This window comes from Hyperoodon ampullatus (genome assembly GCF_949752795.1).
Source record: "Hyperoodon ampullatus genome assembly, chromosome: 10".
Classification (NCBI taxonomy): domain Eukaryota; kingdom Metazoa; phylum Chordata; class Mammalia; order Artiodactyla; family Ziphiidae; genus Hyperoodon; species Hyperoodon ampullatus.
This window is the reverse complement of record NC_136923.1, coordinates 7348071-7374934: the sequence shown is the minus strand read 5'-3', so window position 1 is coordinate 7374934 and position 26864 is coordinate 7348071. Positions and strand designations below refer to the sequence as shown.

At 53.5% G+C, this 26864-nt stretch overlaps 1 protein-coding gene across 9 annotated transcripts in view; it reads right to left on the bottom strand.

Moving 5' to 3' along the window:
• ATP2B2 (ATPase plasma membrane Ca2+ transporting 2) overlaps window positions 1-26864 on the bottom strand; it is a gene marked incomplete at both ends in the record, with an annotated part of 107570 nt that overhangs the window by 55722 nt on the left and 24984 nt on the right. For 5 of the 9 annotated variants that reach the window (XM_079712371.1, XM_079712373.1, XM_079712374.1 and 2 more), the window contains 4 exons: window positions 2346-2471; window positions 14118-14243; window positions 15251-15508; window positions 22584-22781. In XM_079712371.1, the coding sequence (XP_079568497.1) occupies window positions 2346-2471; window positions 14118-14243; window positions 15251-15508; window positions 22584-22781 (708 nt within the window). Of the gene's footprint in view, window positions 1-694; window positions 728-2345; window positions 2472-14117; window positions 14244-15250; window positions 15509-22583; window positions 22809-26864 lie in introns of all 9 variants that reach the window. The other 4 variants (XM_079712368.1, XM_079712370.1, XM_079712372.1 and 1 more) reach the window with 2 other exon arrangements.

Genomic DNA, 26864 nt, shown 5'->3' with positions numbered 1-26864 from the left:
GCAGTGCAGTGCGGGCACTGGCCATTCTGAAGGGGTGCTTGCTATGACCATTGCTGTGTCCCGGAAGAACGTCCGTCCATAGCAGTGACTTAGGATTCATGCCCTTGACTCAGGCTACTGCCCATGGCCAACTCCTCCTTCCCTAACTGTCACTCAAAAGATTGCCTTGGTGACCCCTATAGGAGATGCCCCACCATTTAAAAGGTGACATCAAGCATGTGGTATTTTGTGCATGAGACAGAGAAGGTACTAGCGAGTTTTCCTTAATTTAGGAATCAAAAATGATAGGATGTGCTCCAATTCACTCTTGCTGCTTTTTCTTGGGGTGGGGAAACGGGTTCTGCGGGAAGGAGAGGGAAGAGATGCCAGGTAAGGTGGCTGTGCTGTGAGGTGAGGGGGAGGTGGGACGGGCTCTGTGGGGTCACGGGGTGCTGAGCGGGCTGAGGGCGTGAGGAGGTGGTGGTGGTGCCATCTGCACTGAAAGCCCTGGAAGGGCAGGTAGGCAGACCGGGGTGCTGGCCGGTCCCGTGGGGCTGGCAGTGCATGGGGGCACAGTGGAGGTCTGGTGGGGCAGAGCCCCCAGCAGTCAGGTACCCCCTTTAGCTGTGTGCTGGGGATCTAGAGCCAGGGCTCGGGGTCAATGGCTGCTGCTATTTCTAAAACCCCATCTACCCTGAGGGGTGTCTTACTGTACCTGGTAGCTGAAGGCCATCCCCCTTCTTCACACCTGTGTGATGATTTTTGAGACATGTTAATGAAGGAGAAGCACATACAGCCTTTTGTGTGTGCACGCGCACACACACACGCACACGCGCACACACACACCGGTACGCCTGGGGTCATCCTGAAACGGGAGGCTCTAAGCAATGTCCCTGGTGGAGGTGATGGAATGGAAGTGCCGAGGGGGTCCAGCCTGGCTGTGCTGCTCGTGGGGGCCTGAGGGGCTGGGCTGCCCTCCCAGATTCCTCTGTCACGTCCCCTGCACATCCCACCTCTTCCTTCTACACTGATGTCCCCATCCCGTTGGAGTGGAGGTAAATGTTCAGCAAGGGACTCTGACCTGTGCTTTGGGGCAGAAGAGGCCTGTTTTTTTACTGGCATTTTAAGAAACACCAGTCTGGCCCATGGGAGCTTCTGGGTACTTGTGCCCCTCACCCAGGCCCCCGTGAGGCCAAGGAAGTGGGCAAAGCTGCTGCAACCTGCCCAACTGCCCGCACCTGGGGCCACAGCTGGCCATAGCTGCTACGTCTTTGTGTGGACGCTGTCCTGACATGCTCTGGGCCTCTTGGCCAAGACTTGGTCCTCAGTTTCAACCTCAGCTCTCCCAGATCACAGCTTATTTCCATTGCTCCTGCTGGTTGGGCCATCATAATCTTAGGGGTACCCCACCAGGAAATGGGTTTTGCCCGTGGGAACAAGTATCCTTTGATCGTGACCCAGACTTGGTGCCTGGCTGACCTCTGAGAGCTGGAGGGAGGCTGGCTGCCCCTAAAACTGAAGGAGGGGTCATCTATTATCTCATCTCCTTCCCCTGGACTCCAGAAGGTCTGGGTATTGGGCCCCTCCTCTGGAACTTGGGGAAGGAGACAAAAGACTGCAGATGTGAGAGTGGGGGGTGTCCCCGAGACCGAGTGTGAGTGTCGGGTAAGTAGTCAGCTGTTCTGGGCCAGAGGCTGGGCCTTGGATTTGGGCCTGGTCTGATGGGATTGGGGCTCATGTTTTCCAACCATCCCTCCTCTGCTCTGAGAGGCAGCTGTAGCCCAGGCCGACAACCTGCTGCACCAAGGGGTGCCCATGGAGTGAGGAATCTTGTTTGCAGGGGGAGGAGGAGACAGAAGCCAGCTGAGATGGCAGCTCTGGGGACAACGGGGAGAGGCTCACAGAAGTTGATTTGGAGGCACACATTAGGCCACCTTCCCCAGAAGACCCACCTCTGGGGAGAGTCTATACTGGGTGAGTGTGCAGCTCTGCTCAGTGGAGTTGAGAATAGCGGAGGAATTGGCCCAGGTGGGGATTTCTACTCAGTATCAGGGGTGATGATGGGAACAGGTCACACTCGAGGCTGGAGACTCAAGAAAAGGCTCAGCACCCTTGGCCTGGCCCAGGGGGAAGGGGGGCCCCCCATGACATGACTGGACAAGACAGAGACTGGAACGAGACCCTGGAGATGGAACAGACAGAGCCTCCTGGCCCAAGAAGGGCCTTGGGTGACAGGAGGCAGCTGTTGGCACAGGGTATGGACATAAAAGGCACTCAATAACTATTTTGTCTAGTGAATGAGTCAACAACAACAAAAATGTGGCCTTAAGAGCTCCTTTTCTGCTCCACAAGGGGGTTGGGCTTACCTTTCTTGTCCTTCTTCTCTTCCTCCTCACCGCCGGCCCCCAGCAGGGTAAAGATAATGCCGGTCTGAGAGTTCACACCCACGGCGGTCACCACCATCCGTCCAGAGCCCTCCATCACATGAGTCCCTGGGGAAGGGGACAAAAGCCAAGTTACCATTGCACGGCCCAAGCCCCCTCCCCCAAGGAGCAGAAGGCACTGGGTCTCAGTTGACTCCAGGCAATTTGCCTGCTGAGGTCTTAGGGCACCACCTGCAGTTGAGGTTCAAGGTGTGTACTCAAGGTGGGTCCTTTAAAGATGATTTCACCTTGGGATAGTGCTGTGATGGGCCTGGAGCTCAAATACTGCTATACCTCAATTCTTAGGCCCCCAGAAAGCTCAGGCCTACCACCTCCCACCTGCTCCTAGAGAATCCCTTCCTCTCTCCTCTCTCTCCCCTTCCTCTCTCCTCTCTCTCCCCTTCCTCTCTCCTCTCTCTCCCCTTCCTCTCTCCTCTCTCTCCCCTTCCCCCCTCCTCCTCTCCCAGTCTTACGGGCCAAGCAGGGACCATGCTCTCTTTTCCTTAATGATATATCGAGAACCAGACCTCGTTCTGCATGCAACCAGCAAAAAAAAAAAATGCCAACTAAGCCCTGGACGGGACTGCTTAAAATGGGGTCCACCAACTTCCCAAAGATCTGGGGAAAGAATTCAGGGCTCTATGAAGTTGGATGAGAAAACAATGACCTCTTTATTTTCATAAACATCAAACTGAAATTTAGCATTTCCCCCTATTAAGAACATAGGCAATAAACCCCAGGAGTGTCAGTGGTGGCCACAACACCATTACATATGTTACAGAAATCATGGGGGTTTTTTTATATTACTTTATAGCTGTTGCAGATACTTTTTAGGCGTATCCTTATTTTACACCTAAGGCAATTATTACACTGACTGCTGGATCTTGTTATTCAGTGTGCTAATAAAGAAGCACATATGTTACTACACCACACATTAATTCTTTTTAAATTACTTTAACTATTTCAATATAATTGGCTTCCTTTGTGATCCAGTGTATTTTATGTATTTCAAAGCTTTACTCTGAATAGGGGTGGCCCATGATGACCTCAGACCTCCCCAGGGGTCTGTGGTGCAAGAAAAGTTAAGAACTCCTTTCCTAGAATTGTAGATTTTTAAAACTGGGTTCCAAAGTGTCCTGGAATTCTTGCCATAGGGGGCAAGGGAGGCCTTTGGTCAGAGTGGCCCCAGTTTTATTCATCTTTGGGGTTTCTGTGTCAGCTTTTATTTGACAAGAGGGCACTCTGCTTAGTAAAGAATCTAGATAAATGAAGTTGGGCCTGTCAGGTGTTCATTTTTTCTGATTTTCATTTTTACCACTCTGGCTAGAAAGCTCTCTACAATGCAGCGTACAGTTTCTCCTTCAGCAGAGAACTAACAATCCAATCCTGCCTGGTGCGGGGTCTCCAGCCATCCCCAGGCCGCACAGGAAGAGCTATACCTGGTCTACCAGACAGACGGCCACGGCCACTGACCCCAGCCACTACACGGCCCTGGTGACTTGCTTCTTGAACTCCTTCTGCTGTTGAGAGATTTTCCTTCTTTCCCCTCAAGATGGATGGTCATTTCCTCCTGTTTTCAGGCTCACTTGTCACTAATGGCCTTCTCCTGGCCTCCCAATTTGCTTCAGACTTGAAGTCTAGGTGGACAAACTCATTAGAATTGTATCTAAAATAAGAATCAAGAGGTTCTGAGTCAGGGCAAGAAGCACTTTCATTAAAGCAAGGAATCTATTTTCACTTTTCAAGAGGTTTCACCCACCACTTCCTTTTCCTTCTGGGATCTGAGAGACGTCTTGAGACTGTGTGTGTGCATGTGTGTGTTTGCACACGTGCCTGTGTGCGTGTGCATGTGTGGTGTTCCAGCCTCTTGGCCTCCAGGATCTCAGGATCTTAAAGTGCTTTACAGACAGACAGATACCCTCCAGTAAGTTCCTTTGAGGTGGTAAAGGTTGGTCTGTCCATCCATGATGGGTAAACCAAGTCATGAAGGCTCCCAGAGGCAGCATGGAGCCCAGCAAGCTGTACCAGAACTTGGGTTCTCAGGTGGTGAGCTCCTCAGCTGGCTCTTTACCCATTCCCAGCCTCTTCTGTCCCCAAGCAGGGAACAGTGGGGACCACAGAAATGAGCTCGGACACTGACTTCAGGCCGATCAGCCCAGGCCTGGTGTCTTCCCATCACAGACAGACCCTGAAGCACACTTACCCCACAAGGGGCACAAACGGGGAGAACCTGGGCCCAACTATGGGACTTTGGGAACTACAATAACTTGCTGACAAAATGCTTTCTCATGCACGGTCTCAGCTTGTGTGGGAGCTGGCAGGATGGACTGTTAAATACCAGCAGTATTAGACAGAGGGGGAAACTGAGGCCCAGAGAGGTCACACGTGGGTGAGGGTGAGGTCACTGTAGATCTTTAAAGGTGAGGGTTGAACACACTTCAGTGCATTCACAGGGCGTAGATGGCAGGGACAGTAACCAGTGCTACCTTCTGTGGGACACCTACTCCGCTCCAGGCATCGTGCCCTAATCCTAGCCCTAATCCTTCACACGCACTCATCTCATTAGTCCTCATACTGGCCCTCGGTCCACAGAAGAGGAAACTGAGGGAGAAGCAGCTTGCCCAGGTCACCAGCTGGTGAGGGACCAAGCCCTGGTCCGGTTTGTCACATATTGCTCTTCCCCAGGAAAAAAGGCTTCACGCTGTGATCTCAAACATGTTTGTGAAAAAGTTGGCTCTGCCTGGGTGGCGATGGAGAAGCTGTTCCCCACCTCCCCAGTCCTGGGCGGGATGGAAAAAGACACAGGGGGCCAGTTTCCACCCAAGATAATCAGACCCCAAATCACCTTCTAATCTAATCACTCCCATCTCAGCAGGGAGCTGGGGGCCCTGCACTGGGAGGCCAAGGAGGAGGGAGGAAGGAGGAGGAAGCCAGGGAGGTGGCCTCTGGCTGCAACATGGGGACGCGGGGACATGGGTTGAAGGCACAGCATGGCCCCCACCCAGCGTCGATGAGCCCTGGGGAGTCCTCCAGGCCCCAGCATCAGATGGTTCAGAGACGTTGGGGGCACCAAACTCCCCCTCTGGTCCTCCCTCCCTCTGTGCCCCAGCAGCATGCCCAGCCTTCGCTCTGACCATTGCCCCCCAGCTCAGACACCCTCTATAGCTCCCCAAAGTCCAAACACCTTGGTCAGCACCCCCTGGATCAGACCTCAACCTTCTTCCGGCCCTTGACCACTGATTCCCACACTGCGCCCTCTGCCCTGGGAGCAGCACAGCTCACTGGGCCCTCCTGTCCAGCCCCGCTCCCCAGCCCCATTCCCGCCTCTGCTCACATAGTTATCACCACCTGAATGCCCTTCCCCCACCTCTTCTCCAAAATCTCCTCCTCAAGGCTCAGGACAAATGCCTCTCCTCTTAGGTGACTTCCCTGACCCCAACAAAAGGACATCACCTCTCTCCTCTGGACTGCCCCCCGGGGTTTCCCCTGGGGGTGCCTCCCAGCCCGGTGTCCCCACTAGCCTGTGAGCCCCTGGAGGGCAGGTTTGAGGGCGAGTCCTCTCCTCTTGCCACAGCGGAGGCTTGTAGCTGGAATCCAGCACTGTCCTCCCTGCTGCCTCCTTTTTTGTATTTCCCATGGTGGACATGTATTACATTTATAATGGAGAATCCACACACCCTCAATAAGCCATCTTTATGGTTTCACAAAGGGTCAAATTCATCCAGCCCAGCCGTCCTCCCTGGGCTGCGCCTCTCCCCGACCAGGACCTCACAGCCTGGCTGCCCTCCTGCAGGAGGAAGAACAGAGCGGACCAGGTCACCCCCAGGCTGCCACTCCCCAGCCCCGGGATCCCCTGCAGGGGACAATGTTTAACCCCAAGGGCTGCAGCTCCAGCAGTGGAACCAGAGGCACGTAAGCCATGGGTCTTTGGGTGCGGACAGAGGAGAGAACCTTTTGGGGAGGGGGGCGCTGGCTGGGCCCTGCACCAGGCTCCCAAGTCCATGGTCCCTTGGGTACCATGCTGTAGCCTTCACCTCCTTATGCTCCCATGGAGCCCCTCAGAATACACAGCATGGAGGGTGGTTGATAGAGAGGACCCTAGGCTGAGGAGGAGGGGACTGGGAACAAGTCTGGTGTCTGCTGCTGATGTGCTGTGTGACCTGAGGCCAGCCGTCTCCTCTGTGGACCTCAGTTTTGTCCTCTGTAAAATGGGGAGGTCTGGCTTAGGTCACCACCTCTCAACGGTGAAGTCTGGGCACCTTAGGTCCCAAGGAGATGAGGGCCACTCCTGGGTGGGGTAGGGCAGCCTCCATTAAAAGGCAGCATCTCGGGGAGTTCTGATGGGCCAGCAGAGGCCTGAGCAGACAAACTGGCCATGTGTCACTCCCTTCCAGGGCCACGCTTGTTCATGGGATGGACAAGTGTGGTGGCGTCCAGCTCTGTGCTGGGCTCTGGGGCCCAAGGGGCCTCTGGTGGTCCCTGCCCTCCAGGGGCTCACAGTCTAGTTGGGGTTGAGGGGAGCAGACAGGCACACACATCAGCAACAACACAGGACAACAGAGACCCGAGGGTCCCTCGGCCGGCGGGGGACACAGCCCAGGCAAAGGGGGGAGATGGGGCAGTGTGAGAGCTGCGCATCAGCTGGCTGAAGCTGAGGGCTCGTGAAGGGAGGGTGGCCTGAGTGGAGAGCTGCAGGGTTGGGTGTCTCCTCGGAGTTCAGTAGGGAGCTGCCAGAAGTATTCTGGGGGGAGGGAAGAAGAGAACTAATATTTATGGAGGTTCCCCATGTACCCCGCGCTATCTGAGCCCCTTTTCCCACTCGGTGGCCATGGTCCCCGGGTGAGGTCATTATCATCACCCGCATTTCACAGGGCATTGCTGGGGCAGCCAGGTGGCTCCCGGCTCCTGTGCTCTCTCCCTTGCTGGGAAGGCTTGTGCACAAAGTCAGAGGCAGAGCTGTTTGGGGACACAGCCCCGAGGAGCGAGAGGGAGGCAGGCAAGCGGTGAGGGAGCTCTGTCAGCATCTAGCTCCCGCCTATCCGTCCGTCCATCCATCTGTGCGCCAGAAAGGAGCTCGGGCCCCGGGAACACTGCGGGCTCTCACCAACAGGACGGCCTGTCCTGCCCCACCTGAACCTTCATCTCCTGTCCCTGGAGATGACTTCTGCGGCCTCTGACCTGGCAGCTGAGTGTGGGCCAGAACTTTCCCAACTGCAGGCTCAAAGCCCATCTCTGCCTCAGACTTGCTGCAGGCCTAGTCCAGATGGCATCTCGGGGCCAAAGCCTCATGTGACGGCAAGTGGGGTGCACTGAGCCCCAGTTGGCAGAGCTAGAGGAGCCTAACTTTACAAAATGAAGCTTCTTAGCCCAGAGAGGGCAAATGGCTCAGTGAGGCTGCACAGCACGTGAGGCACAGGTAGGGGCTTAAACCCAGAGCTCCCCACTCTCCTGGTTTTGACTTCCTAAGCCTCTCTTTGGACAGGGAGAGGCGGGAGGTCAGACCTTCCAACGGGTCTTTTCCTGGGGGTGGAGAAGGGCAGAAGGGACGGAGGCCTTCTCTGGGGATTATTACCTGCCTCTAGCACAAGCACCAAGCAAAGCCAAAGCGATTCCCAGGCCAGACGCGCTTCTGTCATCATTATTGTTATCAACGCAGTTCATAACGGTAATAACGCATGCTCGCAGAGCGTTAGACAGTCGGCAAAGCGTTCCATGGCCCACAAGCCCGTGCCCCTCACAACAGCCCTGTGAGGTAGGTTTCAGCGCAGGCACAACCCCAAGCCCCTCCGCCCACCTGTGGCCTCTCTGGCTCAGAGAGGTTAAGCGATGGCCCAGGGTCACACAACCGTGAGCGGTGGAGCCGGGACTTGAACCCGTGCTCTATCCACTACACCCCGCTGCCTCTCATGGAGAAGAGGCAGGGTAGTGTAATGGAGAGAGCGCGGGCCGAGCGGCACACTGGGCCTTCCTGCGGTCACGGTGCTGTCCTAGGCTCCCTGGTGGCAGCGGCAGTGGTGGTAGGTCCGGCTCCCCGTGCCTGGCCTTCCGCTCGGCAGGCAGGGTGGGCGGCAGGCCCGAGAGAGTTTGTCGATGTCCTGGGTAACCTCATGCTGTTCATGCTCTGGTTCCAGGGGTGATGGAGGAGGGTGGGGTCCTGCAGGGGACCGAGCCAATGGGACTGCTGGAGCCAGGGCCTGCTGCTTTTGAGGACAGTCCCCACCCTGGCCCGCTGGCCCCTGTCCCTTCCATGGCTACATCGATGGTGCCTGGTTGTCGGTTTCCCCGTGGAATTCACTATCAGGTGCTTCAAACAGGCCACGCCGCTGGGTAATGAAGTCACGGGGTCCTCGGAGGTGAGCTCGCGCGTGGGCGCTAGGAGGCTGCCGGGCTGGAGTCTCCCTCTGGCCCTGGCCTCGGTGGGGCTTTACACGCCTGCTTGGGGCCTCAGTTTCCCCAGCTGCAAATCAAGACTGCAAATCCCATGGTTCTCTAGGGATCTGTGAGTCCACTGACAGGCTGTAAGGTGACAAGTCTGGACATTTACTTCTCATAAGAGGGATTACTGCTTTCATGGGACTCTCATGGGGGTTCATGACCCAGGCAGGTTAAAAACCACTGGCCTTCCAGGAAAGGCAAAAGAATGCTGAGGACCTGCTCTGTGTCAAAGGAGGCAGAAGAGGCAGGACATCTAAATGCCACGCAGCATCCTGCGCTGGCTCCCAGCCTGGGGGACGCTGTGGGGACAGTTGGCACACGTGCATATGGATGGTATGTCGGGTATCAGTACTGCATCAATGCTTCCTGAATTGACTGCTGTGCTGTGGTTATGCACAAGGACCCCTTTTCTTGGGAGACACACCTGAAGTAGGAAGAGGCCCTGACGAAGGAGAGAGGGAGGCTCTTGAGAGCAAGGGAGGCACAATGGCAATAGCAGGTGAACCAGAGGGGAGGCCATGCAGGCGTTCATTTTACTAGTCCTGCAACTTTTCTGAAAGTTTGAAATTATATTAAAATACAAAACTAAGAAAAAAAATAGGCCGAGGTCAGAGTTTGTATTCCAGGGCCCACCCATAGGTTGTCAGACCCACACAGGCTTTTGAAAAATTGGAATTTCTTCCCAACGTCTTAAACATCGGGAGATTGACCTGAAAAGTCTGAATCTCTTGCTCCCCTTGCAGAGAGCGGACTTCGCAGCCACACGGGGGGCACGTCCACGGGCAGCAGGGGAAGCAAGTGAGTGCTTGGTTTGGCGTCCACACTCCCCCTACCTCACCCTGTGGACGTGGGGACCTGCGATTTCTGCACGTTTCTACTCTGCCTGGGCTGAAGCCACTGCAGACATGGGCCTGTGTCTGCCTGTCTGTCCTGGGCGACAAGCTCCAGGCCTTTAGGATTTCCTTTGTGCCCTCAGCTTTGGAGACATCTGAATCTTTCTGAAGGCTGGTCTGCCCCCATTTGTCAGATGGGGAGACTGAGATCCTGATGGGCAGAGGTCATAGCGGGAGCCGATGCAGGGCTGGAACCTGGAGGTTCTGCCTCCAAAGGCTGTGTTCATTCTACACCACACAGCATCTCACACGTGCACCATTCACAGAGGACAGTCACATCTGTCCAGGCATGTGGTCCCTACAACAGCCCTGTGGAGTAGGCAGGGGGGAAGGGCTCCTCACTGGCTCACTGCACAGACACAGACATGGAGGCTTAGAGAGGAAGGGATCTTTCCAGGGTCAAAGGTCAGGCATGGCAGGCCACCTGATCCAGAACTGAGCGTTCTTTGCCTTCCTCTAGGCTGAGCCAGTGTTCCAGATGCCATGTGGGGGTGTCTGAACTACCATGAGGACCCTGCAGGTGCCCCCAGCATGGTCCCTCTGTGTTTTCTGAGGGTCATCTGACCAGAAGGCCCAGCAAAGCCACCAGCACAGGTGAAGGGTCCGAGATGTCCGGTCATGTGAGAGTCCAAATGGCAGTTATGCAGGGTTCAGAGCACTGGGGAAGACAGCAATCCAGGGGAACCCCCCGGAGGAGGCAGGCTCGGGCAGGCTGAAGGTGGGGAGGAGCTAGATGGGGGAGAGACAGGGCCAGCCCAGAGAGGGGGAAAGGGGACACATTCAGGAAGAAGGAAGGGAGGGGAAATGGACATATAAGCTGGGGTTACTCTCCCATTTCACAAGTGAGAAAATGGAGGCTCAGAAAGGGTAAGAAGATTGTCCAAGGTCTCCCAGCCAATGAAGGGCAGAGTCGGGATGTGAACCCAGGCTATTTCACTCCCAAGTCCAGGCTCCGTCCGAGGAACAGGGAAGGGAACCAGCCTACTGTGAGCACCCCTCCGGCAGGACTGTGCTAGGTAGGGGCCTCACCTACATCACACACCAGGACGTCACTGTTGTCCTCACAGGTAAACTGAGGCTCAGAGAAGTGAAGTGACATGCCCAAGGCCACACAGCAAGTTCATTTTAGAGCCCAGATCTGGCTCAGCCTGCCCAACTCTGCTCTTTCTACAACGCAGCGCAGCCTCCCTCCTCACTCTGGCAGACAGTGCCTGAGCCCTAAGGTGTGCAGGGTCTGGGGTGGAGCTGGGCTGACCTCCCGACAGCCTCAGGCTCAGGCTCCCACCTTCTTGGACCAGCCAAGGATGGAAGGGGCCCATAAAAGTGAGACCTGTTAGATTTGTTTGGGTGGTGGGACTGTGGATGGTTTTGCTTTTTATTTTATTTGAGATGCTTTGCGCAGCACAAAACTCAATCAGCATGATGAGGCTGTGCCCGAATGGGCCGAGCGCAGTGTGACGTCACAGGCTAATGCATGGGTCCCAGGTGGCACAGGGCAGGGGTGGTCAGGGAAGACTTCGTGGAGGAGGGGGGACAGAGCAGATGGGCAGGAGTTAAATGTGCAAATGGGGAAGGGAGAGAGCCGTGTGGGAGGAGGGAGCGGCCTCAGCAGAGGCAGGGCAGAAGGAAGGAAACAAGGCGGGTCTATAGCAGAGGTGCAGGTGAGGACAGGTGTACCGAATCTGTGACTCACCGCAGGGAGAAGCACTGAAAGCAGCGCCCATTCAGGGTTTTGGCCTCCTCTACAACAGACCCACCCATAGCCTGTCCAGGCCCTGCTCACACACAATCAGTGACGGGGAACTCACTACCATACAGGCAGCCTCTTTTGTTCCTAGAATGGTCCTGACTGTTACAGAATTCTTCTCTTTCCAATTAGAGTGCTTTCCATTGGGCTGACCATGCCCCTTTCTCACTGTCTTTTCCCCAGGAGCCTGGGCTAAGCCACTGCCCTCCCTCTCTGCCACGCAGCTGGGTTTCTGAATGTCAGTACTGCAGCTCACAGTCAAGTTTCATTTTCTTGAGTCTAGTTCACCCTGCACTCTGGCCATCTCTGTGGGTACTGACTCTTGCTTTCTCTTTGTCAGCCTTCCTGGACTTGTGGTCTCTGTGAACTTGATGGGCATACGTTCCATACTGCAAGAGGACAGAGCTCCAGGGAAGGCTGCTAGAAACCTTTCACCAGATTGCCAGCAGTTCAAGAGTCAGCACAAACTGACCGAAATCCCCTGGCCTCAGCAGAGCCTTCTCCATCTTGCCCACAAAGACACCACGGGAGACCCTGTCTCCTGTCTCCTGACATCCAGAGGCCCAGGGTCTACTCCATTTGCCTGGGCTTCCAGCCAGATGGATAGATCGAGACTAGACTGGTTGATTCCACTTCAGCTGGCCAGCCGACTTCCCAACCATCTCTGCCCTGTTGCTCTTTTCCAGCGTCTTTGCACCTGTGCCCACCTCTGTGGCTGGTTGCTCGTGTTTCAGGTCAGTGATCCTGAACATTTTCTCTCCCGAGCCTCCTGCCAGGGAGCCATCCCTCCTCTCCTTCCTCTGTCTGGAAGCTTCATCACTCATCCACTCAGGCCTAGCACCTCCCCTTGACTTCCACTGATCCTCATGACCCACCGGCCACTTCTCCCAAGGATGCTAGCCTCTCTGACAACCACTTCAGCCCAGAGGTCAGAACCAGGGCCACAGGGCGATGACCATTTACTGAGCTCTCATGTGGCTCTAAGTTCCAAGAGGGCATTTGAGGCTTTCCAGGATCACTTGGTCAGACCCCCCAGGGCCTTTGCACTCGCTATCCTTCTGCCTAGAAGGCTCTTTCTTCTCATTGTTCTGGTTTTAGCTCAAATGCAACCTCTTCAGACAGGTTTTTCCCTGATCAACTAAGATTCCCATCCCCTTCCTCAGGGTCTCTATCTCACTATAATGGTGTAATGTCTCCACCTGACTTATCACTAACTGAAATTATGTTACATATCTGCTTGTTTGTTCCTTCCTTGTCTGTCTCGTTTACTAGATTCTAAGCTCCAGGAGGGCAGGGACCTTGTTTGTCTCATTAACCACTGGCACATAGTAGGTGCTTAATAAATGTTGGTTGGATAGTTTTTGATAATAAATGCCCCAGACCTAATTCTCCCTCCTTTTTACCATCGTACCCTGCAGACATACTGCTCCTCCTCTGGATTTCTAGGAAATCCCGCTGTGCCTCTGCTAGGAGGGCCCTTTCTCCACAACTCTGCTTGGTGGACTCCTACTCACCCCTTAAAACCCAGCTCAATTCCACCTCTCTGGATAGTTCTGTTCTGTTGGTTTTCTCACACCTTCCTCACTCCTCTACTGTGGAATTAGCTGTTTGCTGGTTTGATTCCCCCAGCTTACCCAAGCTTGGGGCTTCCAAGGCCAGGGGATGAGTCTGTATCATCATGGAAGGGAGGGCCCAGGGCTTGGCCCAGAGCAACTGCTCAGAGGATGTTTGCTGAGCACTGCTGGACAATAAAGCCTTTTTGGTGTCCCTGCTTGGAGGGGGGGTATTTCACCTGTCTGGTGCCTCACCTCTGCAGGGTCTCCCCTCCTCTCTTGCCCCCTGCAGCAGCCAGACTGAGATCTTAAAAATGTAAACATGATCAGCTTACTGCTGATTCCAGAGAATCCTCATCGTACTCAGAAAATTTATAAACTCCTGACCATGGTGCACAAGGTCTCCCTCTTGCTCATGGTCCTGCCTCAGGGCCTTTGCACTTGCTACTCCTGCTCCCTGCTATACTCTTTCCCTGGAAAGTTGCAAGACCAGCTCCTTTCCATCATTCACACCTCAGCTCACACGTGGCCTCCCCAACCTCCCCCACCACCTGCACTCCATTGCCCTACTTTTTTTTTCCATCATATACCTATTACCCTCTGGAATTTTTACATTGTCTGTCTCTCCACACTACACTACAAGCTCCTCAAGGCTGGGGCCTCATCTGCCTTGTACACTGCTGTGTCCCCAGCCTCCAGTCCAATGCCTGGCATACAGCAGGTATCTAAAGTAGGTATCACCAGACTGATTCTTTCTCATCTCTAACGAGAACAGGCTTCCATGTTCGACTTCTCAGAAAATCAACTTACTAGAAGGTAAGTTTCATGGGGGCAGGAATTCGTTGTCAGCTTTATTCACTGTGCTCGCCCCAGGGCCTGGAGTGCTGCTGAGTGCACAGTAGGCTCAATGTACGACTGCAGGGGAAAAGGGAGGGAGTTCTCGTTTGGGGCCGAGTTGGCCAGAGATCCGGAGACAAGGACCAAAGTCTCTGAGACCCTCCAGTCTCATAAAGGGGACATGGATGCCCCCTGGGCATGGGGGCAGGAACCGGCAATGGGAGTGAGCCCACCGTGGGCCACAGCTCACCTGACAGCAGCATGGGGTCCTTGTCCACAGACTTGCGCACCTGGTCAGACTCCCCCGTCAGGGAGCTTTCATCGATCTTGAGGTCATTGCCCTGGATGAAGAGGCCGTCTGCAGGGAGGAGGTCGCCTGGTAGGAGGAAAGGTGAGGGGGTCAGTCAGCAGGGTCTCAGGTGACTGGAGAGGCTGGAATATTCTCTTCAAGGCATGATCATAAGGAAGGTTCGCCTTTGGGAACTGGCTGCCTAGGGTTCCCAGGATACAGGAGCCAAGATGGCGCCCATCAAAGGACAATAGGTAGCTGAAGCCTGGGGCCAGGGTGAAGGGCATGAGGCCTGGAGGGCTGAGGTTAGGCCCCGCAATAATGCTAGCTTGGGTGGGCGTGTCCTTCAGTTTATAAAGTGCTTCTCTTGGCATGGCATGGATTTGGGGCCCAGTTTCCTCAATGATTCAATCTTCTCTGGTCTCAACTATGTCTTGGGGAAATTCTTTTGGAAGGGATTAATCTCTCTTGACTAGGCTGAAAAGCCCCCAAGACAGGCATGTTATCAGAGGAAACCAAGCCCCCTAGGGCTGAGTGAGGAGAGGCCTGCCAATCTTTCCCCCATCTTTGGCCTCTACTTACCTAGGACATATCTCATCTAAATCCCCTTTGGCACCAGCCTGCTCACTATCTCCATGGCAGTATCACAGGCCTAGAATGTTCGCTCATCCACGTCCACTCCCTATAACACCTTCTCTAGCCCAACAACCATCCATTAACAGCCAATCAGAAGTGGGAAATGGATTTCACCTCATCAACCCATTCTGAGTGTTAGTGGTCCTTGGAGTGTTCTATTGAGAAGGCGTCTGAGGATGTATCTAGGCCTTGAGCTGAGATTGATTAGGAATGTCTGCTAAGGGGAGAAGTCTGGAGAGTTGTGGTACGTGTGCTGTGTATTTGCCGTTTCTGATTTAAATGGATTCTGGAATCTTACCTCCAGAAAGGAGCCTTCCACCTCTCCAAGGAGCTCAGAAGACAACCTGGCTTGGGCTCAGCCTTCAGGGATCCACCCCCTGCCCTGGGCCAGCCTCTCTGGGTCCCACCTGTGCCCAGATGCCAGCTCCAGCATGTGGCTCAGTGGTTGGGTCACTTACCATATTTGACCTGGGCAATATCCCCAACCACGATCTCAGCCACAGGGATCTGGACCACCTGGCCAGCCCGGACCACGGTGAACTTCTGCTCCTGTTCAATGCGGCTCTGCAGGCCCCGGAACTGTTTCTCTTTGCTCCAGTCATTGAAGGCCGTGACCAGGACCACGCAGATGACCGAGAGGAGGATGGCGGCCCCCTCGATCCAGCCCGCCTCCGCCTCCCCTTCATCTTCTGCCCCGCCCTGGGCCGTTGCACATCCTGCAGAGAGCAGAAGGAAGCAGGTGGGGGTGGGTCAGCCAGGCAGAAGGGGCCTCACAGCAATCAACAGTGCAAGTGCTTCAGGGTCTAAAATGCAGTTTTACAGATGCTCTTTCCTTCCCTTCTTCCAGCAACTGTGAGGCAGGTTCCTAGGCTGGGGCGGGAGCCATAGTGCTGGACCTGCCCTCCAACAAGCGGGTCTGAATCCTGCTGCTGCCCTCTATGGTCCTGGGTAAGCCTTCCCTAAGCTTTGTGTCCTTATCTGCAAAATGGGAGTCACTGAGACCACCTTCCAGACTCAAGGGGAGGAAGGCAAAAGCTCCAGCCTGTGCTTAGCACACAGGAGGTTCTTACTCAGCCCTTGTTGGATTTGAGCCCCGACTCCACAGTGAGGACACCGACACTCCGAGCCACTTGTCTGATCCACAGTGACCCTCCACCCCACACCCTTGCACCACTGAACCTCCAGGTCTGGGCCCCACATTGCTTAAGGCCTGCCAGACCCAGCACTGACAAAGAAAAAGAAGACACCAGACACATTTGATGCCAAGGCCTCAGACTTGAAGGACTTGAAGGCAGGTCCTGCCCACGCAGTGCTGAGCCCTAGGGCCTTTCCAAGCCCCTCCGCACATCCCGTCTCCTGCATCCCCACAAGGATCCGGAAAGTGAGAGGTATTACCCCCATGGACAGATGTGGAAACTGAGGCCCAGAGAGATGAGTGCCATACCAGGACTGGCCTAGGCCCTTCCTTCCAATGGGCAGGGGTTGGGGGGTGGAGAAGGGTCTCTCCAGCATCTGACGATCCACTCCTAGAAAACTCAGAGCGGGCCCCTTCCACCGAGGCTGGGCCCCACTGGGCCATTCACAAGGCCTGCTGTGTGCCAGGCATTCACTTTAATCCTCAAGCTGGCTGAGAGAAGAGAAGCGGTTCAGAGAGGGACAGCAACTCAGCCAAGATCACACAGCAGATCTGGAGTTTGAATCCAGCCCTGGAATCTGACACCGGACCTGGGCTGCCCACTATCCCTGAGCCCAGCGGTCCTCTCTGCCACATGCTGGCCTCACTGGGAAAGTAGAAAATGTTGCCAAAGACCCATGCTCGACTGTCTGGAAGTCTAATGCAGTCCCAAGGAATAGAGAACAGCAGTTTCAAGAGTCCCCAGCATGACTCTCTAGGAAACGAGGGGTTGAAAGCAACATGACCAGAAGGCCAGGTGGTACCAGGGAATGTTTTCTGGCTCTCAGCTCCTGGAAGGGTCAAGGCTCAGCTGGTGGGCCCATGCTTGGGATGATACAGAGTCATTGCAGGCCAGCGGTGTGGGTCACCAGAAAATTCCACATCTTTCGCTGAACCAGCCACTCCTCATCGGCTAATAAACAACTATACCACTGTGTGGGGTTCTCAAAGCCACTTTTCTTTCCTTCGGGAATTTCAGACTTTTCCAATAATTTTAAACTGTTTAACTGAACCAGCCTTTGGTGGTGATGACAAGCATTATCATGGTGATGATAACCAACATCGGGCTAGCTCTGAGTTCAAATCCCAGCTGTGGGGCCTCCCTGGTGGCGCAGTGGTTGGGAGTCCGCCTGCCGATGCAGGGGATACGGGTTCGTGCCCCGGTCTGGGAGGATCCCATATGCCGCGGAGCGGCTGGGCCCGTGAGCCATGGCTGCTGAGCCTGCGCGTCCGGAGCCTGTGCTCCGCAACGGGAGAGGCCACGGCAGTGAGAGGCCCGCATACCACAAAAAAAAAATAAAACAAATCCCAGCTGTGTGCCCAGAGCTATCTGCTTAACCACCGTGCCCTGGTTTTCTCATCTGCAAAACTGGGGTAATGCCAGGTGCTCCCTCCTAGGTGGTGGTGAAATCTGGGGAGAGGCTGTACGTAAAGCACCTGATGCAGTGAGCACACAGTAAATGCTCAGTGTAAGGGTGGCTTCTTGTCCAGCACGTGATGTCATCACACAGGCAGCCTGAATGGGGCCTCAAGCCCCATGTGTCAGAGGGGATCCAGTTGGACTTCAGAACCACGTGAAGATGGGAGGAGGGGAACTAAGGTGTCCCTCTACTAGTGAATGACACCAGTGAAATCCCCCAAACTGGGAAACACAGGTGAACCTTGCTAAATAGAAACCCAGTACACGGAGATGCATTCTCTTGGACTTCAGGGGAGTGATTCAAGATACAGAGCCCAGTGCCTCTCCTTCTGGGACTTTTGTTATCCCCTGCCCCTGCCACATGCTCTGTAAGTGGGAGGGCTGTTTTTTCCCTGTCCTGTGCTTCATCAATGGCCCCCTGCTTTAGTTACTGAAATGTTTAGGACACTTAGAGACAGTCCAGGACAGTGAAAAGCCTTTAGGCCCTGGAACTGGAAAGACATGGCTTCAAATCTAGGCTCTGCTGTGTGATCTTGGGTAAGTGACTTGGCCTCTCTGAGTCTCAGTTTGGACAGCTATAAAGTGGGATGACCCCAGGAACTTTGTGAGCCCAGGGCTTTGTAAGGGTCTGGCATGTGGTGAGTACACAGCAGACATTGGTCCTCTCCTTTTCATGAGCTTCTCTCTTTGGACTGACTTCTGAGAGCCAAGGGCATGGTAGCTGAGTGGGTCCACACCCTGTTACCTTCACTCCAAGCCCTGTCTGCTGCCCTTGCTGATTCAGTACCAAGGAGCCCTCTGGGCCCTTGAGGGCACTCCCTTGGCCAGCAAAAGCCCATGAGCTTTTTGAGAACTGTCTGATGATTACATGGTGCCCTGGGATGGCAAGAAAGTAGGGATGCAGATTGCTTAAGCTATTGGGAGCCACCAAACCCTGAAAACAACTCCTGCTGCTTTGGTGCAATTAAGGGAAAGAGATGAGAAAGGGGAAGAAAGAGGGGCGTGGGTAGGCCCTGCTGAGGTCTCCTATGGGGCTCCCTTGGACTGGCGCAGGGACAGGATCTGGAGATTGTGACCACAGGGTCTGGGAAACCTGCAGCTGCCCTCCCTGGACCCAGGGTTTTCTAGGATGTGGCCGCATACTGTCTGTGTGACCTTGGGGAATCCACTTGGCCTCTCTGGGCTTCCCTCTAGTTGTTCATCAGTAAAATGGGAAAACTACTTTCTAGGTGGTTACCAGGGCCTGGCATCGAATAAGGACTCTCAAAACTGGTCAAGCCACGAACATTTTCTAAGCACCTACGATGTGCCAGTCACTCTGCTGGCACTCTGGCACTAGGGGAGCTGTCACAGGCAGGGAGTTGGAAGCATGGGGTATGCCTATCCCAGCCCTGCCACAAAAGTGTTGTGTGACCTCTGACAGGTGTCTGGAGGTCTCTGAGCCAAGAAAGCAAACAGGGAAGGGCTGTGCATGCTGCAAGGCAGTCTAGAGCCTGTTAGTTCATCACCAGCGTCGTTTTATACATAACTGATGCAGCCTGAGTCTGACATGGCAGCGGGTGGTCCAGGCAACATGGAAGGTCCAGAGCTTAGAGCTCAGGCCAGGGCCTGGGTGTCGGGGAGGAGGTAGCACAGTCACGAAGTGCAGGAACTTCATCCTGTGGAACTAGAGTGTGTGCATCTGCCCTCATCAACTGAGTGTGGCCTGAGCTACTGTCTCAGCTGGAGGGAGGGAGGGGCAGTAGAAAGAACCAGAAGCCTTGGGTTTAAAATCCAGCCTTACTGTCTAAAAGCTGTGTGACCTTAGGCAAGTCCTTCCCCTCTCTGGGCCTTGGCTCCCACCTCTCTAAGACGGAGGTGATCCCAGCCGTCTGTGTGCAGGGCTGTGGGAAGGCTCCTCCTGGTACAGCCTGGGAGCCTGATCCATGTTCCCACTGCACCCCCTCTACCATCTGCCTGCTGAGTTCTAATCTTGCACTAAATTGGGTCACATGAGGTCACTTCTCTGGGTGGCACTGACTCAACCCGGTCACTTTCTGAGGAAACGTAGCCGAGGGATAGAAGCGTGGGCTCGGGAGCTGGAACGCCTCGGTCTGAGTCACGGTGCTGCCGCTTCCCAAGTCATTTACCATCTCAGGGCCTTGGTTTCCTGGGTAATAATAGCACCTGCCCACGGGGTTGTTGTGAGGGTCAAGTGAGGATCAAATGAACTTTTACCCTAAAAGCTTTCAACTAGTGGTGGCTCTAAAAATAGCAGGAATTACCCTTCTTATTATGCTTTGTGTTGCACCCTTAGCTTTGTCCAAGGCTCATGCAAGTAGCCATGTGCCATCTTCTATATTTTCTGGAAAACTTCTGCAAAGAATGCTGCCCATTATGCATCTCTCATAATATCCTACGTGAAAGTTCATTCCAGAATTCATTGTCAGGGGACATGCTATCTTCCTAAAGAACTACCTTTCCTCCTTGTTGATTACTTGAGCTATGCAAATCATCCTAATTCACTTTCTGCTTTGGATGCCAGAAAGTTCAAAGTCAAATTTATATCTCAATCGTGGTAGCAAATTTATTTGCTTTAAACCCTCTTTGGAAAGAGGTCATGCAGAAAAAAGAAATCAGCTAGTAATATGAGGTATAAAATTGAGGTAGTTGGCCAGATAGACTTGGCTATCCAGTTTCTCAGAAAACTCTGACCTGGGAGGGGGTGGGGTGACAGCTGTTCAGGGAACCTCGGAGACCACTTTCTCCTTTGGGAAAGGAGGCTCATAAGCGTTATTTCTTACACGCTTTTCACTTTTTATTTGCTTGCCTGAAGCAGTGACCCTAGTAGGATTTCTACTTACAAAGCACATTGATTAGGAAATGTCTAATTATAATTAATAACAAAGAAAAGTGTTTACACTTTTCTATTAACGCCAAATCAGATTATAAAAAGCTAACGACAAAAAAATATGTGATCCCACATATCTCATGGTATGTATGTGCATATATATCTGTCTGCCTATCTATCTATGTATATATGCGTAGAGTGACACAGGTTTAAAAGACTTTGTCATCATAAAGGAAAGCTGTCATGGAGCTGGTGAAGCCCTAGCCCTTGGGAGGTGCTCAGTTTCTGGAATGAAGAATGAGTGGAGGCTGAGGTTTTCTTTCCTTTCTTTTTTTTAAATTGAAGTATAATTGATTTACAATGTCGTGTTAATTTCAGGTGTAGAGCACAGTGATTCAGTTATGCGTGTGTGTGTATATATATATATACACACACACATGCACACATATATTCTTTTTCAGATTCTTTTCCCTTATAGGTTATTACAAGATATTCATTAGAGTTCCCTGTGCTATACAGTAGGTCCTTGCTGGTTATCTATTTTATATATAGTAGTGCGTATATGTTAATCCCAACCTCCTCATTTATTTATGAGGTTTTCCATTAGGACTTCTAAGTCCTGACTTTGAGAAAGTGGGTTTGCCCCAGAACCCTCCCTGGGTGAGTGGCACAGTGTTTCCTCCACCCACAAAACAATGTCCCCATTCAGAACCCAGGACAGGTTTCGGGATGCCCTCTCAAGTCCGAGACTCGTCACGTGGGAAAGCATGTTCAGCATTGGGCCCACAAGGGTGTGCCTGACACTGAACCAGGCTAGGACCGGGACTGAGAGTCCTTCTCCCGCAAGGCACACAGCGTGGGATCCCTGACGGGGATGCAGGGAAGGAAGCCCGGGGCGTTCTACCCGCAGCGGCTGCAGGTCCAGCACCTCCAGGTGCCCTCTGTGTGTGCCACGCTGTCCACACAGCCCTTCACCACCTCCCTGTAATAATCCTTCGAGGTGAGGTCTGTCGCCCTGTTTTGCAGATGAGGAAACTGAGACTCAGAGAAGGAAAGTGACTTGCTTAAGGGCACACAGCCGGGAAGTGATGGAGACAGGATTCTAACCCGGGAGAATGGGCTCACTTCAGAAACTGAGTCTTCATCCACTTTATTCTCCTTCCACACTCAGAGAGCAGTGGCTGGCTGGGGAGAGGGAGAATGGCTTTCTTGGAGCAAAATTTCCCTTCCTGATCTTCTAGGACAGAGGTTGGCGAACTTTCCCTATAAAAGGCCTGAAAGTGAATATTTCAGTCTTTGTGGGCCTTGCTGTCTTTGTCACAGTCACTCAACCCTGCCTGCCGTCGTGGTGGGAAGTCAGCCACAGACAGCATGGAAAAGAAATGGGGGTGTCTCAACGAAACTGCATTTTTAGACGATGACATATGAATTTTCATACAATAGTCACGTGTCGTGAAATAGTATTATTTTGATTTTCTTTCAACCGCTTAAAAATGTAAAAACCAGTCTTAGCTCACGGGCCATATAAAAACAGGAGGTGAGAGAGTCGGCCGTGGGCTGAAGTTTGTGATCCCTGTTGTAGAATGTCAGGTGCACAGACCTCTGATGTCATCATGGATTTTTTCGTAGTTGCAGGCCTTGAGGAGCCAGCAATTTCGGGGTTCTGAGGAGAAACCCAGCGTTGGAGCTGAAACAGGGTCGCTCAGAAGCTGGAGCACCCAGAGAGCAGGGCACCTGAGAACAGGGCTGATGCCCTGTCAGATGAGAGTGTGGAGGTAGGCCCCGGGTGAGCGATTCGGGGGTTCTGTCCCCAGCTGTGAGAGTGGGGAGCTCTTAGACAGCAGCCTGGACAGAAAAGTTTGGGGTCACCCACCCTTGGGCTCCATCCAACACAACCAGAGTCTCTCAGGGAGCGGTCTGGGCAGTGGTGTTTTTAGCAAGCCCCAGTGCAAAACCTGGGGACAATTTCTTCGCTGGGTGACCTCGAGCCAGTTAACTCACTTGGTGAGTTGGTTTCCTTGGTTTCCTCATCTTTAAGGTGGGCATAATCATGGACCCTACTTCATGGGGTTGTTAGGACAGCATCTCAGCCCAGAGCTCGGCACCCTGTAAGTGCTCAATAAACACTCACTCTAACATGACCATTGTTGGTCCAACCCCTGCATTTCACACATGGGAGAATGGGAGCCGGGCACTCTCAGCCTGGGGTCGGGCTCAGCCACCCACTAGCTGTGGGTGAGGCCCTGCCCCTTGGGCCTCGGTTTCCTCACCTGGAGGGAGCCATGGCCGCGAGCCCCTAGTGCCCTCCTGTGTGGCCAGGCACGCACGCTGCCGGGTGGGCAGCAGGGGTCCGAGGCCCTGTCTTACCTTCGTTGTTTTCACCGGGCGGGTGGTAGAAGGACAGCCCCAGGGAGATGATGGCCGCGATTTCCAGGATGATCAGTGTCACGTCTTGCAGTGCCTCCCAAACGAGCTGCAGGAAGGTTTTTGGCTTCTTTGGAGGTATAAAGTTTTGCCCAAAAATCTGCTTTCTCTTTTCCAGGTCTGGAGCGGTGCCTGGCAAACCTGCGGACAGAGTGCAGAGAGGTTGGCCTGGGGGCCCAGGAGACACACACATGTTCTGGGAATCATCCACATGATGGAGGGAGGAGAGAAGGGGAGAGAGGCAAAAAGAAGGCAGGGGGCTGGTAGGCACCCACCAGGAGCCCGGCGCCCAGTGTTTGCTTTGGCCCAGAGGGTCTCCTGAACAGAGACACTAGCGTGCTGGGGTTGGAGGACTGGAACATTCTGCTGTTACAGTTGTGGGGCCTCGTGGTCTAATATCTACTATCATAGATAAGCTACCACATCGCAGCTTCTACAACTCCAATAGTCTGTCGTGCATTTGCTCATTCATCCAGTTATTCATTCAACCCGTGCTTCTCTCGCTGCTGCAGGCCCGGCCACTGTGAGTGCTGGGGTGTGTCCCACGAAGGGAAAAGCCCCACACTCAGGGATGCAGGAGCCCAGCGGTCCTGGGAGTCCCACAGTCTACGGTTCAGGGGTACAGGACATGGGCATGCCTCCTGTCTGGGTTTCTAGGTGCTGATGCCGACAGTGAGACACCCACCTACCGCCGCCAAGAGCCGGACTGGCAAGACCTCATGGGAGAGCCGGGGGTGGCTCGTTCCCAAAGAAACCCCACACCTGCCTTGCCTATCAGTGCAGGTAAGCACTGGAGATCCACTGTCCTGCCTGTGCACGGGAGGGAGGAGCCCGAGCTGAGTTATGCCCATTTCATAGAGGAAGAGACCAAGGCCTTCATGAGACCCAGAGGTGGCCTTGACGCTGCTCCTGAGACCTGAGAACCCAGGCCAGCCCTGTTCTAAGCACATGGAAATGTTGCCCCCAGCCTCTTGTGCGGTGGTGGCATCTGGGAGCTCCATATCCAGAGCAAGCAGGCACGACGTAGGAAGATTCAGGGACTGCAGGGAGGCCCTGTCTTCCTTCCTTTGCCCAGTTCTACCCACAGACAATGTCTGAAATTCTTCCCTTTACCTAAAAGCTCCAATTCCTTTAGACTCCCTGGGAGGGGAAGCCATCATTGGTTCCGGACACCATAGTGTGAACGAGCTTCAGGCTTTTTCCTGGGAGTGGGTTTTGATGAGGGGAAGAAGGGAGAATTTGAGAGGGTGGTGGGCCTCTGAGGAAGGGGCTAGGCACAGTCAGCAGTGGCCTGTTACAGCAGTTAGCTATGCCTTTGGTCAGCCAGCTCCTTTCTCTGAGCCTCAGTTTCCCCATCTTGAAAATAGGAGAGCTCAATAGAATGTACGGACCCTGAGGAGCCCAGGGATTTCAAGGTCTACAGGCCCTGAAGTGGACTTGCTGGGGTCTGTTCACATTTTGGGGCTCCTCATAAGGTTTGGAGTAAATGAAGGTTTCACTAAGAAGTTTGGTGACAGTGGGACCAGCCCACCTCCTGGTCTCCTCCTGATTGATTCAAAGAGAGATGAGTCTTTGAATCTCCTGAGGGTCTGTGATTCAAATGTTCTGGAGTCTACCAGTAGTGTGACCAGTAGAAAATATGGGTGTCCTCCAGGTCAGGGGGTCTAGCCATGGCTTAGAGGTTCTGTCATCTGGTTGTTCACAAGCCTAACGTTGAGATCCTGGGTCCTGGGACAGAGTACAGGGCAGGAGCTGCAAATGAGAATAGCTGTGGGGTCGGGCAGGTTTTGTGAATGAGTGAAGTAGGTGGGTGGGAGGCAACAGGGAGTGATGGGGACTGGGGCAAAGTGAAGAATCTCAGCCCTTCTAAAGGGGACAGATATTTCTCATCTCCTGTGGGGGACTGTGGGCCCAGTGTGGTAGACTCTCTGGTCTTCTAAGACAAGCTGGACACCTGGAATTTGATGTAAAATTTCCCCATTAAAAAACATTCCAGGGCCAAACACAACATATCCATAAACTGGATTTAGCCCGTAGGTGGCTAGTTTGAGACCAAGCACCAAGAACTCGGGTGGGGCTTGGAGTCAGATGTCATGGGCTCAAATCCCAACTTGGAGTGACTTTGGGTAAGTGAATTCACCACCAGTGCCTCAGTTTCCCCTTCTGTAAAATGTGGGCAACTGCGGGGCCCACCTCACAGGGGCAGGACGAGGCTTTGGCAGGCTGTCCGTGTAAGGTGCCTAGTGCTATGCCGGCACCAGGTGAGGATATCGGGTTATTACTGTCCGGTCTTAGGAGGTGGAGTAATTAATCACGACCTCCTGGAGGAGGAAGACTGCAGGAAGACTTCCTCCCAATAAGATGGGGAGGAGGGTGGTCAAGGTGAGGACAGGCACAGTGGAAGGCCATGTGACTGCAGACAAGCCACTTCCCTCTGGACCTCAGTTTCCCCACATGTGACATGAAGGATGTGCTTGGCTGAAGGCCGGGGACTGGTAGCTCTGATACCTTATATCCAAAGACAGTTTTCTCGATAACACATGGACACAATACCACTAGTTTATGTGCACACCTGTGGACGTGGCACAGAATGGGACCAGCCACTTGTGAGCAGCCACAGACACTGTGTCCCTCTAGCTATCGTGACACATGTGGACATAAATTTCTCCACTGATTTAAGTCCCCAAGTCTGGCTGAGTTTCCACCCCTATCTCGCTGTAGGAATTCCTAGACCCATGAAACCTGTCAGCCCATGGCTCCAGAATTTCTATGTAGGCGGGAAAGTGGGCACTGGCAGGAGGGTGGGAGTGGGTGGTGAGGATCTGGTTGGAAGGTGGGTGGCCAGGTCTTCATCTAGAAGCTGTGAAGATATAAATTATCTGTATCAAAGAAACGGGGTGGGGGGACGGTCCAGTGGAGGTGAAGGCCCTGAATAGGGCTGCCCAATAAAATACAGGATGACCAGTTAAATCTGAATTTCAGATAAACAGCAAATAATTTTTTAGTATAAGTTATGTCCCCTATAATACTGGGGACATACTAATAAAAATTATTTTTTTACCTCAATTCAAATTTCACTGGATATCCTGTATTTCATGTTGTTAAAGTAGGGGTGCTCCTACCCCTAAAGCACCTCCCATCCCCTCCCCACCAGTTCTCCCATTGTTGGAGCAGGACAAGTCCTGTGGTCAGCCAGTCTCACTCTCCCATTTGACAGGCAGGAAAATTGAGGCCCAGAAATGGGGAAATGACTTGGCCCAGATATGGTGATTCAGCTGCAGAGCCGGGGCTGGACTCCTGACTCCTGGCCCAGGCCCTTTTCACCAAGGGAGGGGCTTCTCATCTTGCTCAAAAGAGAAGTGAGTGAGCTTTAAAAAACTAAGCCTTATTGCACACACAAAAGTATGGACATTTCATACTCTCTCTCTGTCAACCTCATTTAAGAGATTTTTGATTCAGACTATCCTGAGGTGACCTCTGAGTAGCCTTTATCTCATCTCCTTGGGAAAAGGGAGGCCAGAAAAGCCATTTTTCTCTCCTCCTGCAAAGGGTTCTTGATGGTTGAATGCAGACATCTGAGATGTCATCATGAGAGGAGCTTCCCTATCTTTCCAGGAGGGGGCGCTCTGCAGAGCAGCTGCCTGCAGCCTCAGGGCAGCTTTCAGAAACAGAGGGACCAAATTCCAGTCTCAGCCTGCCACTAACTGAGACTTGGGTATGTGGCACCCCTTCTCTCGGAACCTCGGTTGCCTCACCTGCAAATTGAGGCAGAGGGACAACCCTCTGCTCTGCCTGCTGGGGTGAAGGTGAAAGGCCGTGCAATATGGGAAATGCCTGGCACACAGTAGGTGCCCAGAATCTGGGCAGAAAACCCCTTTGAACTCATATGCCACCCCCATACGGCATTGCCAGCAGTGGCAGAGTATTCGTTTTTTCACTGTTCTGGGACCTTGAGTGACCCCTTTAGAGATGCAGGACCTACACCCACGCCCTCCCCCCCGCCACCCCATTCCCTCCACTATGTTGGGCTGAGGACAGCGGGGCACTAAATGCACACATACGTGCTCTTAGGTGATCATCGCTTTACACGTGGCATGCATTTACTTCTCCTGGCCATTCTATAAGATGGCAATTATAAACTCCAATTCATGGATGGAAAACTTGAGGCTCAGAGAGGTAAGGCTCAGAGAGGTAAGGTGACTTGCTCAGGGTCACACAGCTAAA